The 15,261-nt window shown below is 45.4% G+C and overlaps 1 protein-coding gene across 4 annotated transcripts in view; it reads left to right on the top strand.

Annotated features, from left to right (window-relative positions):
* The window catches only part of galns (galactosamine (N-acetyl)-6-sulfatase), a 27,517-nt gene extending 12,256 nt beyond the window's left edge, over positions 1 to 15,261 (top strand). For 2 of the 4 annotated variants that reach the window (XM_048262806.1, XM_048262808.1), the window contains exons 10-14: positions 1,937 to 2,073; positions 2,695 to 2,797; positions 5,951 to 6,072; positions 12,733 to 12,850; positions 14,771 to 15,261. In XM_048262806.1, coding sequence (XP_048118763.1) covers positions 1,937 to 2,073; positions 2,695 to 2,797; positions 5,951 to 6,072; positions 12,733 to 12,850; positions 14,771 to 14,857 — 567 coding nt within the window. In that variant the 3' untranslated portion in view covers positions 14,858 to 15,261. Of the gene's footprint in view, positions 1 to 1,936; positions 2,074 to 2,694; positions 2,798 to 5,950; positions 6,073 to 6,649; positions 6,828 to 7,197; positions 7,357 to 12,732; positions 12,851 to 14,770 lie in introns of those variants that run through there. The other 2 variants (XR_007195647.1, XR_007195646.1) reach the window with 2 other exon arrangements.

Raw genomic sequence — 15,261 nt, 5'->3', positions numbered from 1 at the left:
GCAATAAAATGGGGCAGGATGGGGTGAGAGATGAAGAAATAGAAGGAGTCAGGGGTTTTTAAAAAACAGAGAAAAATTGCAAATTTGTTTACTTCAGTGGTACAGTATATGGACTTCTTTGGATGGTGGACATCCATTTGGCTCAGTTATAATTGTCAGGTTTTTCTGGTCGTCCTTCCCTGACCGTTTGGTGTGTGTGTGAGCGCTTTCACAATCACAGTTGAACTCCGAATGGGTTTATAATAGAGAGTTGCAGCCCCACCAACACTCTGTCTGATACTGCTAGCGTCTGGTTAGAGAAGCCAGATTGGGTTTTGTGTGTGTGTGTGTGTGTGTGTGTTTGTGTGTGTGTGCCTGTGTGTGTGAGCGTGAGTGTGTGAGCACAAGCACATATGTGTGTGTGTATGTGTGTTTGCACTCGTGTGTGTGTGTGTGTGTGTGTGTTCTCCCATCTGTGTGTGTGCCTCTGTGTGTGTGTGTGTGTGTGTGCCTCTGAGTGTGTGTGCCTCTGTGTGTGTGTGTGTGTGCGTGCGTGCATGTGTGTGCGTGCGTGCGTGTGGGCCTCTGTGTGTGTGTGTGTGTGCCTCTGTGTGTGTGTGTGTGTGCCTCTGTGTGTGTGCGTGCGTGCGTGTGTGTGTGTGTGTGTGTGCCTCTGTGTGTGTGTGTGTGCCTCTGTGTGTGTGTGTGTGCACCTCTGTGTGTGTGTGTGTGTGTGTGTGCGCCTCTGTGTGTGTGTGTGTGCACGCACGGGCGGGTGGGCGCTAGGCAGAGAGGAGGCGTGAGGCAGCTGCTCTGGGCTGATAGTGCTATCTGATGGTGAGGGCTGCCGTCTCCCCTCAAAGCCGCGCTCAGGAAGAGAATGGAACTGAAGATCAAGGATGACAGCGAGTGGGGGAAGGGATGGGGGGAGAGGGGGGGAGAGAAAGAGGAAATGGTATTTTATCTGAAAATAGTTCAAAGTTTATAAATAAAATAAAGCTTTTTTGCAGAGGGACTGGGAAAGAGAGATAAAAATGCAGCTCCCAGCTGCACTGTCCCGTCTCCCTCCTCTCTTCCACCCTGTGCTCTCCATCCCCCCTCTCTCTCTCTCTCTCTCTCTCTTTCTTTCTCTCTCTCTCTATCTCTCTCTCTCTCTCTCCATCACACTCTCTCTCTCTTGCCTCATCCCTTACTCTCAGTCTCTTCCCTTTACCTCCTAATTTGCAGAGACGTTTGTGTGCTTCATTGTGGAGCTGTGTGGGTAGATTAGAGGTGGAGCGGGTGGAGGAGAGTGGGGGGCAGCTGGGGGGCAGCTGGGGGGCAGCTGGGGGGCAGCTGAGACTGCTGACTGGGTCTGCTGCATCCGCCCTGCGCCCGGCTACCTATTGTCCTGTCACATTTAGTTTCATGCTTGGAGCCGGATCCCTTTACTTACTCTGTGTGTGTGTGTGTGTGTGTGTGTGTGTGTGTGTGTGTGTGTGTGTGTGTGTGTGTGTGTGTGTGTGTGTGTGTGTGTGTGTGTGTGCGACAGCTTAAGCGGCTGTGAGTCACAGCGTTGTAAGCAGGCTGCTCTCCTCTACCATCCTCCTCTAATCTCTCTCCCTTTAAAGATTTCCCTCTCTCTTTCCCTCTCTCTCTTTCCCTCTCTCTCTTTCCCTCTCTCTCCCCATCTCTTTCTCTCTCCCCATCTCTTTCTCTCTCTCTCTACCTCTCTCTTTTCTGAGGGCGTCTAATGTTATCCTGCTCTGCATTGTGAATGTGTCGTGCCACAGATCTGGCGGACTGATAGTGTCCTTTCAGCGAGTGAAGTGCCAACTTTCCAGCTGGAAATCAATTAGGCAGCTTTTCAAGCTCCCTCTGAGAGAGGGTCTCAACATCCTCCCCACCACCCCCCCCCTCTCTCCCTCTCTTACTATCTCTCTCTCTATCTCTCGGTCTCTCTATCCCCCTCTCTTAGGTGAGTCATCAGCTGGGTAGTGCAATGGATTTGTTCACCACCAGCCTCGCTCTGGCCGGACTGGCAGCGCCAGACGACCGGATGCTGGACGGACTTGACCTGCGGCCGGTCCTCTTCAACAACTCTCTCATTGACAGGTGAGCGTGCGGCTCGAGGTAGCGTCTTACTGGGAGCCACCTCCCTGCACACCACCCACCAGCAATATGTGACCTTCACACACATAGAAGACAGAAAGTACCATGGCCATAACCCCCTTCCACACACACACACACACACACACACACACACACACACACACACACACACACACACACACACAGCGTTAACAGCATTCCCACACTGCATGAGCGTAGCCCCGGAGCACAAGGCAGGGCCCTCCACACACAGGCGCTCCCCTGCTACACTTTCTCTCCACACTGCTCTTTTAAAGTTCACCGTGTGGCCCGGAGGAGAAGGACTCACTCTCTCCACCCGAGCAGAGCAACACACACACACACACACAGGACGGCAGGGGTCTTGTGTGCTGTGTGTGGGTGGTGGGTGTTGTGTGTGTGTGTGTGTGTGTGCGCTGTGTGTGCTGTGGGTGGGTGTGTGGCGTGAGGAGGCTGGGCAGGACCACCCTAGAGGATGAGGTGTTCCACAGAGCACATAATGGCTGATCCAGTGGGCCTGGCAGGCAGGCTGTCCACTGGAGCCCCTGGGTGACTTTATCGGAGGAGTCCAGCAGTCACCAAATCCTCTTTCACACTCGCCCGCAGGCCCATCTTCTATTACCGCGGCAACGAGATGATGGCGGTGCGGGTGGGCGCCTACAAGGCACACTATTGGACATGGAGCAACTCGTGGGAGGAGTTTAATCAGGTCAGTGTATTTTTTTTCTTTCTATTTTATTTATTTATTGATGTTGGGGTTTTTTTTTTGAGGGGGAGCGGTATTTTCTCATCTCAATTCACACCACCTCTGTAAACTATTTAGGGTAATGACTGCTGCGGCATCAAACACTGGAAAAACTCCACCTGGCTCCAGGAGGTTGTAATATGTGTAGCTTCACTGTGGCCTCTGCTTTACCAAATACCAAGCAGGCCTCATCAATCATGGCTAATGCGATGCCTAGTGAGTTACTCTCAGCCAACCTCCTGGCTCAGCTCATTCTGAGAAGCGAGCGTTCATTCTCCCAGCCCTCCCCAGCCCTCCACCTGTGCCCTCTTAAAAAAACATGCTCTAGTCTTCCTTTCTCTCTCTCTCTCTCTCTCTCTCTCTGCTCTCGCTCCTCCTCTTCTGTGCCCCTCCTCAGGTAAGCCCCCAAAGACCCCGGCCCTGTGCTCCTGGTGCTTCTGAGTTTGTTTTATGCCCCATCGCTTGCTTAAATTGCCCTCTCCTGAAGGGCCGCAGAATCAATAGGAGCCTCTTTTATCAGCTCATGTGAACTGAAGTGGAACTGGACAAATAATGGCGTGTGATTGCCTGTGAGCTGCCTATCGATTGTGCGAGTGGCGCGGCAAGGCCGAGCGCACATCGGACGGCTCGGGGAAGAGAGGGGAGGAACGACCGAGAGAGAGAGAGAAAGAGAAAAGAGAAAAAGAACACATAGAAGGTTGCTGGGAGGTTTTTGCATGGTTCTTGATTCTGCATCAGTGTCAGCTTAAAGACCACATCACACACTTTTTTCAGTAGTTAGTAAGCACTCTACTAATTAACCTGTCAGTCTAAAATATGTCTGGCTTTATTATAGTTCATTATAATTCATTACACTTCTTTATAAGGCTGTTTTCAGTTCCTGCATAAGACAAACATTTACCTTCGTATAGGAGAGGCCTCTCACCACTTTCATATGTGTGTTTTGTTTTGTTGATCCTGTTTTGAATGGCAGCAAAGAAAAGTGAGGATGTTTCCCATTAAGCTGAGCTGAAGTGACCGGCTTAATGGGTCTGGTCACTGTGGTGCTGTTTCTGCGAGCAGCGGCGTGCTTCACTGAGGTGTGAAATGAGAAATTTCACAGGGGGATAAGTGTGTTGCATCCAGCGTTCATCTGCAGTCGAGGCTTTACCATGGCACCACTATAATGTGCAAATATTTTATTGCGCCGAATTCCGTCTGTCTATCAAGTCTGGAGGAATTGCTTTTAGCCCCCTACAATTACCACTCCCCTGCCATAAGTGAGGGAGAGGAGAACCAGGCTGTGAATGGACAAGGGGGATTGCAGGCAGAGTGAAACTGCTCCCTGAGTTAACTTGGGTGGCCAAGTTGAATCCCCTTACCATTTAGATAGAGCACTCTGGTTAATGAAAATACTTTATATAGCATTATTCATTCATTTATTCATTCATTCATTCATTCATTCATTCATTCATTGACTCATGCATCCATTCACTCATGCATTCATTAATTCACTCACTCATAACCGGTGAAGGTTATTGCAAAACAACTCCGTTGGTTTGTCAATAACCCTTAAAATATCAGTCTGCAATAAACCAATAAAGCTGTCCTGAGTGCACACACTGAACGGACAACTAGATGACCATGAGAAGCCAGGTACTGAATTTCACAGTGCAGCATATGGCTTTAGAACCACAACTAGATGACCATGAGAAGCCAGGTACTGAATTTCACAGTGCAGCATATGGCTTTAGAACCACAACTAGATGACCATGAGAAGCCAGGTACTGAATTTCACAGTGCAGCATATGGCTTTAGAACCACAACTAGATGGCCATGAGAAGCCAGGTACTGAATTTCACAGTGCAGCATATGGCTTTAGAACCACAACTAGATGACCATGAGAAGCGAGGTACTAAATTTCACAGTGTAGCATATGGCTTTAGAACCACAACTAGATGACCATGGGAAGCCAGGTACTGAATTTCACAGTGTAGCATATGACTTTAGAACCACAACTAGATGACCATGAGAAGCCAGGTACTGAATTTCACAGTGTAGCATATGGCTTTAGAACCACAAGCTATACCTTTTAAAGATGCTTATTTTGGTCACCGCAGGGGTTTGGTTGGTTACAGTTTAAGCAGATTCTCAATGTTTCTCTACACATACACATCATTCCACACCTTGAAGCATTGACCTTTGACCCTTTGGTCTAACCGCTGTGATGGGGTGTCGGTGTCCAGGCTTGTCTAAGGATTGTGATGGCGTCTCTGCTGCTTTGCTCCATTATTAATCAGTGTCTGCAGGCGGCTCCCCGCTTTTGAATGCAGACCGAGATGGCGTGTGGGAATCCGGTGGGTATTTGGGATACTCTATGCCTCCGTGATCAGAGAGGGAGAAGAGAGGGGAAAACTTCAGAGAACTGTGTGCCAGGGTCCATGGATTATCAACTGTGTGTGTGTGTGTGTGTGTGTGTGGGGGTCCCAAGGAAAGTAAGCACAGCATCTTCCAGATGAATGCCCTATGTTCTCCTCAAGGGCATCCTGTAGAGAGGAATGGGATTCTGGGCTTTGACCCAAGACCTGAAGACGACTGTAACACATTCATAAACACATACACACACACACACACACACACAGGTGTATGTATATATATATATATATATATATATATATATATATATATATATATATATATATATATATATATATATATATATATATATATACATATACACATGCATTCATAAAAACACAAGCATATACACATATATCTCCACATGAACTCACACTCTACCTCAAGGTTTAAAGTTTTGGTTCTTGTATACACACACACACTTACACACACACATGTACGCACGGGGTTGGAATGCTGTCAGTTGCTAAAAGCACTGAAGACATAAATTGTGCGTATTCAAAGCGACATTGACTTCCTCAAGCATTTTTCCGTCCACTTGTTTGTGTTCTTGTTTTTCTGCTTTGTTTCAACTTCGTCAGCATCAACAAAAGTAGGCTAGTGAAGTGGAGGAGACGGTGAAATCTCCTCTAGTTACTTTGCTGTCTTTGTTGTGAAGTGGTGAAATTCTGCTCTTTGAGTAATCATCTCTTGAACACTTGCAATCCCATACACACACAGGGTATAAACTTCTGTCCTGGCGAAGAGGTGGCTGGGATCACGACACACACCCAGGAAGAGCACACGATGCAGCCTATCATCTTCCACCTAGGGCGGGACCCTGGCGAGAAATACCCAATCAGGTAGGGATCTCTTTCTTTTGTAAAGGTTCCAGTTAAAACAGGTGCTCATAGCACAGTGGGGTGCAAGTTGGAACTTCTAGAGTAAAAACCTTTCAGCTATGTAGTAAACAAATTCAATGGCGAGCCCATCTGGGTACAAACGTTTACTTGAATTTATTTTAAAATATTTATTTTTAATAGCTGGTATCTTTTTAAATATCTGATCTGAAATCCAGACACTACAGCCTAAAACTAGACAGAGGACTGGATAGAGGGGAGCCGGGAGGGAATTGTGCGTGTGTGTGTTTGAGTGTGTGTGTGTGCGCGGGTGGGTGGGTGTGTGTGTGTGTGTGTGAGGTAGAGTGTGTGTGTGTGTGTGTGAGGTAGAGAGTGTGTGTGGTAGAGAGTGTGTGTGTGTGAGGTAGTGTGTGTGTGTGTGTGTGTAAGGGGGGAGAGAGTAGCAGGATGTTGGAGAGGACCAAATCGATGCAATCAATACTGATCCAGTTCTCCCGAAGAGGCGCTGCGAGGGCCGGGAGATCGATGGGGCTGGCAGCGGAGCAGCTGATTAAACAGTGCGCTTTGTGATTGCAAACAGCGCCTTAAAAGATCACCATCTCGCCGCGCCACATCGCCGAGCCGGCCCGCCACTCCCACTCCCGCTCCGCCGCAGGTTCAAATTGCGAGACAAATTGGCTTTATGGAAGTGAAGTGCCGACTAGAAGAACCGGAACGAGAGAGTGTGCTGTTTAATGGACTCCGCACAGAGAGAGAGAGTGAGTCTGGGTTTGAGAAAGGTGCTATATAAAATAAACGTATTATTATTTCAGACTCTGACCTAATGACTGTGGGTCCAGGTGTTCAGGCTGTCTCTATTGCCAGTGCTTCCCACAGGAAAAGTTCACAGAAAGAGTTCAGAGGAATAATAGAAAAAAAGAGAAATCTCTCGCATGCTTTCTCTACACCGCAACAGAAACTCTCCCTTCTTTGTACTTTCTCCTCCGTCTTTCTCACTGTCCTCTCTCTCTCTCTCTCTCTCTCTCCCCCTCCCTCCCTCTCTTCAAAGAGAGATACTCTAATTAAACATTAATGTTGTTTTGATCTCTTCATCCCCTGTTTTCTTTTGATTGCTTGGTTGGATTCCAGTCCTTGAGATGGGAGAGAGGGGAGGGGAGCAGAGAGAAATCAATATGTTGAATGCAGTAGAGGCTCCTTGGCTGCGCTTCACAAGCTGGGAGATAGAGGAACGTCACAGCTGGATGCTGGCACTGTACCGCTCATCTGTACGCACACTGTGACATATAGGTGTGTGTGTGTGTGTGTGTGTGTGTGTGTGTGTGTTGAAGAACTGTAAAAAAAGCTTTCAGGCAATGATGAAATGGTCGATCTGGCCATCCCCTTTTCCTTCTGCCTGACCAGCCATCCCTGCATACTCTCCTCTCTCTCTCTCCTCCTCTCCTCTCCTCTCCTCGAGACTGTCTTCCTTCTCCACCTGTACCCACCGCGCGCACACACACACACACACACACACACACACACGGCGGCGCGGTGCTGCCAGGTGTCTGCTGTGCCGTCCCCAGCTCTGGGCAGCCTGCCACTGGCGCTGTGCTCCTTGGCCACTCATTCATCTCTGTCTGCACCTTAAGAGCCACTTAAGATGATGTAGGATCTGTGGGTGCACACACACACACACACACACACACACACACACACACACACACACTCACACACAGACCTCAGCTGCTCTGGCAGTCCTCCTGACCACAGAGCCAGAGCCTTCACACACACACACACACACACACAGAGATACACACATGGATACACACATACATACACCTTTTCTCTCACACACACATTTATAGACAACCACTATTGTTTTGAAAGATGAAGATGTGCTGTTATGGTTGACCTTTTAAGATGATTGTTTCTGTGTATCCATTGGACAGTTAGAGAATGGAATGGGTCATTCACCTCTGGCAGGCCCACACACACACACACACACACACACACATACAATTTTGATCATCTTCAGGATATTGTGTTTATACGAACACAGAGAAACCTGGCTATTAATATCCCTGTATACTTGATAAATACTACTATCATGGCTAATACTAATTTCAGTATTCTACAGTGTTTTTGTCAAAGATTCCAGACAGTGTTGCAATCTATCTTATACATAGTGCTCTGAGTCTGAAAATGTGTCAGCATCTGTCAGAAACCAGGATAAGGTTTCTTTTCGAGTACTCTTGTTAGCATAACCCAATTTCTCAAAACCAAAGGTGTGTTCACATTTGACAAACAGTGGCGAATGTGTTTTCTCTGCACAGTTAAATTTGAAAGATTTGTTGTAAACATTCCATTGTCATGGTAACAGTTTATCCAGCTCACATCCAGCTCCACTGCATGTTCGCAGAGAACGACCTCCTCAAACTGTTTGCGAGTTTAGGGCAGCCGTGGCCCACTGGTTAGCACTCTAGACTTGTAACCGGAGGGTTGCAGGTTCAAGCCCCGACCAGTGGGGCGCGGCTGAAGTGCCCTTGAGCAAGGCACCTAACCCCTCACTGCTCCCCGAGCGCCGCCGTTGTAGCAGGCAGCTCACTGCGCCGGGATTAGTGTGTGCTTCACCTCACTGTGTGTTCACTGTGTGCTGAGTGTGTTTCACTAATTCACAGATTGGGTTAAATGAAGAGACCAAATTTCTAAAAAAAGTATATATACTTATACTATACTATATTCACTTTTGAAAGTTTTGCAATCTTGGGTCAATAAAAACAAAGAATTTGGTGGGTAGTTACAAAGTGAAAGATGAATAGCATGAAGATCGTTTGAAGATAGTTTAAAGGGAAAGTATATTGGGCTAAAACTCCCCAACCACAGATGTAGTCAAGGGAGTATGGCATAAATGTGGAAACAAAAATCGACCACACTATTTTCAAGCATATCGACAGAATAATACAAAGAGATTTGCAAATTGTGGACTAAAGTAAGATATGTATTTAATTATTCATGTCTGAAGAGCCTAAAAAGGGCTCACACTATTAATTAGATATCTTTCATGGAAATACCGGTGAGGTCATAGACTGTGCCGTGGCCGTAGCTTTGAGGAGTAATGTAATGGTGTGTATTTAGCATAACTGAAATCATATAGTATTTAGCATAGCATAACTGAAATGATCATGTAGTGAGGTTATAAGGTAATATGACCAAATGGCAAACAAAAGAATTTGTATGTAGATGTAGACACTTTTACATACACAGGTGGCTGGTCTTTTTTGCATACATTTCCCTCAAAGGTGAAGAACTCCTAGCCTGGAAAAATCCAAACTCGCTCACGAAGTGAATAGAGTCTGGTGACTCTTGATTGGGAAACATTTCCAAAACTGGCATTGCGAAGGGCACTAACTTTGAAATCATGTTTGCAGGTGTTGATGCTTCTGTTTGATCTCAATAAGTTTCGGTTTTGTCAGTTTCGTCTTCCCCACTCGTGGCTGATTGGCCTGACGACGTTCTTGTCTGAGGGAAACGGTTATGAACTGTGGTGTTCCAGACCAGATCTGAGGGAAACGGTTATGAACTGTGGTGTTCCAGACCAGATCTGAGGGAAACGGTTGATGAATTATGGTGTTCCAGACCAGATCTGAGGGAAACGGTTATGAACTGTGGTGTTCCAGACCAGATCTGAGGGAAACGGTGATGAATTATGGTGTTCCAGACCAGATCTGAGGGAAACGCTTATGAACTATGGTGTTCCAGACTAGATCTCCCTGAAAGAAGACCTTGGTGGGTGGGGCCAGGCTAAAGAACTCCAGCCTCCCGTAGAAATTAATCAACCTACGCTGACTTTAAACAATGTGCATTTCACACAAGTTCAATTCCTTAAATTAAGACTTCTATTCTAAATGCATAAATACTGTACCAAAATATTCCCTTTCTGATTCAGAATGACCGCTGGAATGGTTTAATGAGAATCATAACCGCTCTCTGTCTGTCTGTCCATTTTCAATGTATACAAGAAGGGATATAGTTTTTTACTTATTCAGGAGAAGGTTGACATGCTGCCATTCAACCTGACATGAATGGGGTGACTGTTTCATGAAGGAGATATTGGTAGCTCAATGTGCATGATTACTGAACTATGTACATAGCAGCACAGCACACCGTGTTTAGTGTTTGACACTGAACTGCTGGGCTGGACCCTCATAGGCTATCAGCAGGGTTAGTCCCCACCCTTAGAGTGCTCCCATCAGCAGGGTTAGTCCCCACCCTTCTTAGAGTGCTCCCATTGGCAGTGTGAGAGGAGCTCTCTAGCGCATGAGCTGCGCTGAGTAACACGCCAGCCAGCCAGCCAGCCAGCCCGCCCACTTTAGCCTCATCTGCTGCCAAGCAGCACTTCAACTCCCAATCAATAAGCCCCCTCTCACCCCCACCCACCCTCAGCATTTCTCCATCTCCAAACAGGGGAATGGAGGGGGCTGCAGAGGGATAGAAAGGCCTCTGATACTTAATTGTTTTTTCAGCCCAATCTCCTCCTTTCTGGAGTGTGTGTGTGTGTGTGTGTGTGCGTGTGCAGGCTTGTTGGGCCGTTTATCTGAACCATCTAATGTCTATTTCTCTGTTCTCCCCTCATTTTTTGATGCACACCAGCAGACACGCATTGCACTTCAATGTGTATAACCACTGATCTGTATCTCATGTGTGATGAAAGGATTTTATACATTTGTACTTTGCAGTCAGAACCACATAACTTCATGAAGACTTGTATTGTATTGTATTGTATTGTATTGTGGTGTGTGTGTGTTTGCATGGACAAACAGACTATCAGGGGTAATGCATCTATAATCAGTATGGTGACACACCTGAGCAATGCTGGTTGGCCCCTCTGGGTGTCATGCATTATAAATCAAAAGCCTTCATTTGCATTCGGGTTTTATTCTAATCCCCTTTCTCTCTCTCGGTTTTCCACAGTCGCACAAGTGAAGCTAAGGGTTATAGGGATGATAATGACTGTGCCTTGCTGACAATGGCTTTTCCATTGTTTGTAAGTGGTCGGGCATATAAATAAACATGCTATACTGTTAATTATTGATTAACGACGAGGGGTTGAGGGCTTCCGATGAGCAGAAAGCATGTACCCTACCAACCCGCCCAGCAGCAAAACCCCTTTGTTCAGTGCTTGTATGTGGAACTAGCTGTTTTCAAGCTGTCACTGGTTTAATTCTGTGTTTGAGATGAATGTGGCACCCACTAATGGACTGAGAAGTAATCGAGTAATGGAGGTGTGTTGAATAGAATGTACCCATTCATTGTATCAGGTTTTAGACGTGCAGCAAATACTGCTAGGCAAAACAAAAGGTACATTTGGTTGTTCCGATAGAACAGTTGCTGGATAGTAGTGTTGTGATAATTCAGATGGATCAGTTATTTGGAGTGTTGTGTTGGTGAATGAGGAGGGGAGAGTGTGTGCAGGGAGAGGGGGGTGATGGGGCTGGGGGTGGATGTGGGGCAGGAAGGGGGAACACTTTGACATATATCTGCATTCAGTCTGTATTTGAATTAGTTGGGTCATTTGTTTTGTTGTAGTTGAGATTGAACAATTGTTTTGTATTAGGGCTAGTGCAGTGTTAGTAATATGTTGGTGACTGAGAAGAGTGTGTGCAGGGAGAGGGTGGTGGTGGGGCTGGGGGTGGATGTGGGGGTGGGGAGGCCGGGGAGCAGGTGCTGGACTGTGGTGGAAGGCCAGCGGCCCCTCAGGAAAGCAGGACTCAGGGGAGCAGGGCGGGAGGTGCGAGCTGGACAGGGCCTGAGGTTATTACACTAATTGACACTTCACCTCGCACTGGTGCTCACACTCACACACACACACACACACACACACACACACACCAACACACACACACACACTCGTTCACATATATACAAAGTAATCCTCCCCTTGGGACCAATCAGAGAGCTGGCTTAAGAGACAGAGTGGGCCAGAGGGAGTGTACAGACACAGGTGCTTCGTGTGACCACATTATGGAGGTAATTGCAGTGGTAATATTTGGCTAGCTCTGTGTGTGTGTGTGTGTGTGTGTGTGTGTGTGTCTGTGTGCATCTCGGTCTGTGAGAGTTGAGGTGGGGTGGGGCTGTCTTGCACGCACACGAAGGGAGCTCATTGACCCTACAGGTTCTATTGAGGGTGGCGTTCCTTTGAAAGACTTAAGCCCTGGTGATTTCCACACTGATTATAATGATGTGCAAGTCTGTTCCGCAGTGTCCAATAAAAATAATTGAATGGAGAGGGAGGAGAGACATGGACAATTCTATTGAGATTTGACCTGAGGGCATGTTATGCATGTGTGTCGGTCTGGGTGTGTGGGTGATGGTGGTGTGTGTGTGTGGGGGGGTGTGTAATATGATGATAATAATTTGGGGTCACAAAGTAGGTGTGCCAACAACACATAACCATTAACAATTTATGTCCATTTGCTTGAATTGAATTGATGTTTTCAACACTTTAACGGTATATGGTGTAGACAATAAAAATGCCTTAATATTCTGAATAGCCAAATCTTTCTTTGAAAAATTATTTTAACCATGGCAGAGTGTATGACTGCTAGAAAAGCCTCATCTAACACCTGACCTGCTCCTCCTGAGTTGCTGTGGTTGATGATTTGATCTGTCCCCACTGTGTTTCAGCGTTCTTAGCAAAGAGTACATGGCTGTTTTGAAGCACATTGACCCAATAGTAGAGGAGCACAGGCAGACCCTGGTGCCTGGTATGCCTCAGCTCAACATGTGTGACCTGGCTGTCATGGTAAGGATGAAAGAGTTCGCAGCGCCTTTTAGGGAACATGGCTGAACATCAGATTCTGTCTTGGTATACAAGGCACATTCACTTAGTTTCCAAAAAGTTGGGACGCTGTGTAAAATGTAAATAAAGACAGAATGCTATAATTTGCAAATCATGTACACCCTATATTTAATTGGAAAGTGCAAAGACATCATTTTAATTGTTGAAACTGAGAAATGTTATTGTTTCCTAGAAAATATGTGTTCGTTTTGAATTTGTTGGCAGCGGCACGTCTCAAAAGTTGGGATGGACATGTTGACCTCTGTGTTGTCTCACCTCTTTTTTTTTTAACAGTCTGTAAACGTTAATCACCTCTTCTTTAAACAGTCTGTAAACATTTGGCAACTGAGGAAACCAGTTACTGGAGTTTTGAGAATAAAATGTTGCCCTATTCTTGCCCAATATAGGATTTTAGCTGCTCAACAGTCTGGGGTCTTTGTAATTATGTTTTTCACTACTTGTTGCACCTATAGTGTGACAGGTCTGGACTATAAGCAGGCCATTTTAGCACCTGGACTCTTCTACTATATAGAGACATATATTATAACATGTGCAGAATACAGTTTAGCATTGTTTTCCTGCAATATTGAAAGTCTTCTCTGAAAAAGATGTTGTTTAGATGGAAAACCTGTAAAATATCTTTCAGCATTCATTCAGCAAAAACTCTATATACCATTCAGAATTAATTGTGTATTTCCAGATGTGCACGCTGCCCATGCCATAGGCAAGGATGCACCCCCCATAGCATCCTAGATGCTGGCTTTTGAACTGTTCACTTTAACAAGTTAGACGATTCCTCTCCTCTTAACCCAGAGGATGCAGAGTCCATGAGTTCCAAAAAGAATTACACATTTTGTTTGGTCTAACCACAGGACAGTTTTCCACTTTGCTTCATCTTAAATCAGCTCAGGCCCAGATTAGACAGCAGTATTTCTGAATCATGTCTAAATATGGTTCTTCTTGGCATGGTAGAGTTGTAACCAGCACGTGTAAATGGAACATCAGACTCTGTTCATAGACAGTGGTTATTAGATGTTTTCCTTAGCCCATACAAGGATGTTCTTTACAGAAACAGGTCTGTATTTAAAGCAGTGCCATCTGAGGCCAAAGATCAAAGCTATCCAATATTGTCTTTCAGCCCTGTCATGCCCCTTGTTTAGAAATATTTCTCTGAATATTTTAATATTATGTTCTATAGATGATGAAGTCCCCAAATGTCACATTGAGGAGCATTATTCTTCTATTGTTGCATTATTTGCCCACACAGGTTTTCACAGAGTGATGAAAACCTCTGCATCTTGCCTTGCCTCTCTGGGATGCTCTTATACCCATCAGTTGACCATGAACATCTAATTTTCCTGAAATAGTCAAATTGGTCCATTTCAATATATATATTGTCTGTGTCCTTTTGCAATGAAATTTGGGTTTTTATTTACATTTTACACAGCCTCCCAACTTTTTGGAATTGGGGTAATAATATAATTTAAACAGGTTTCTAGGTAGCAATAGAGAAATTGACTTATTCTTCCTCTTTAGTCATACCTGTGTTGGAAAGTATTTGTATCCTAATGCATATCCTATCATATTCTCCACATCCCTGACCATATGCTCACCTCTATTGTAGATATAAAAGAAAATTACAAAGTTATGTAGAGGGTACATTTTCATACACTTGAGGTTAGGAAATATGCACTCTCTTTCTGCAGAATCCATAAACTGTTTGTGAACCACCTCTTTGTTCAGGGTAATTTGTATTCTCATACATTGGTAATAGTCGCAAAAGAAACCTATACTGATGTTGGACCTTCTCTTCTTTATATGTTACAATAGCGCCCCCAAGTGTAAGTGAAATGAAATGACATGACAGCTCGTTTTGTCCCACAGAACTGGTCTCCTCCTGGGTGTGAGAAGCTCGGAAAGTGCCTGACACCCCCAAAGTCACAGCCGTGGAAGTGTGATTGGCCACACTGATCCAAGATCTGCCTGCATATGTCTTTGGCAGTGCCCTGCCTTTTGATGGTGTCAAACAGCCAGACAGCCAGAGAGATTCCCATCATCCCCTCGGACTGTTTTTATGGCGAACCTGAGAATGTTTTTTTAACCAAAATGACTTTCTATGATTGTCTGTGTAAATGTGAATAACAAACTTGATCTGAGCTGTGACAGTCTATGAAGGGAAGTTTGGGTACATTTAGTAAAAACATGTACTTCATTTGATGAGTATGGAATTGATCGGAACATAGTAGTAAATGTCCCTGTGTAGTATTGTGTATTCTGTCCATTTTCAAAATTTCTTTCCCCAGATTTTTACAAGTAGATGAGTTCAGTTGGATAAGAGAAATGGATAAAAATAAAAAAAAGACATTCCAATGACA

The sequence above is a fragment of the Alosa alosa genome, chromosome 14, assembly GCF_017589495.1.
Source record: "Alosa alosa isolate M-15738 ecotype Scorff River chromosome 14, AALO_Geno_1.1, whole genome shotgun sequence".
NCBI lineage: Eukaryota > Metazoa > Chordata > Actinopteri > Clupeiformes > Clupeidae > Alosa > Alosa alosa.
This window is presented reverse-complemented; position numbering and strand designations above follow the sequence as displayed.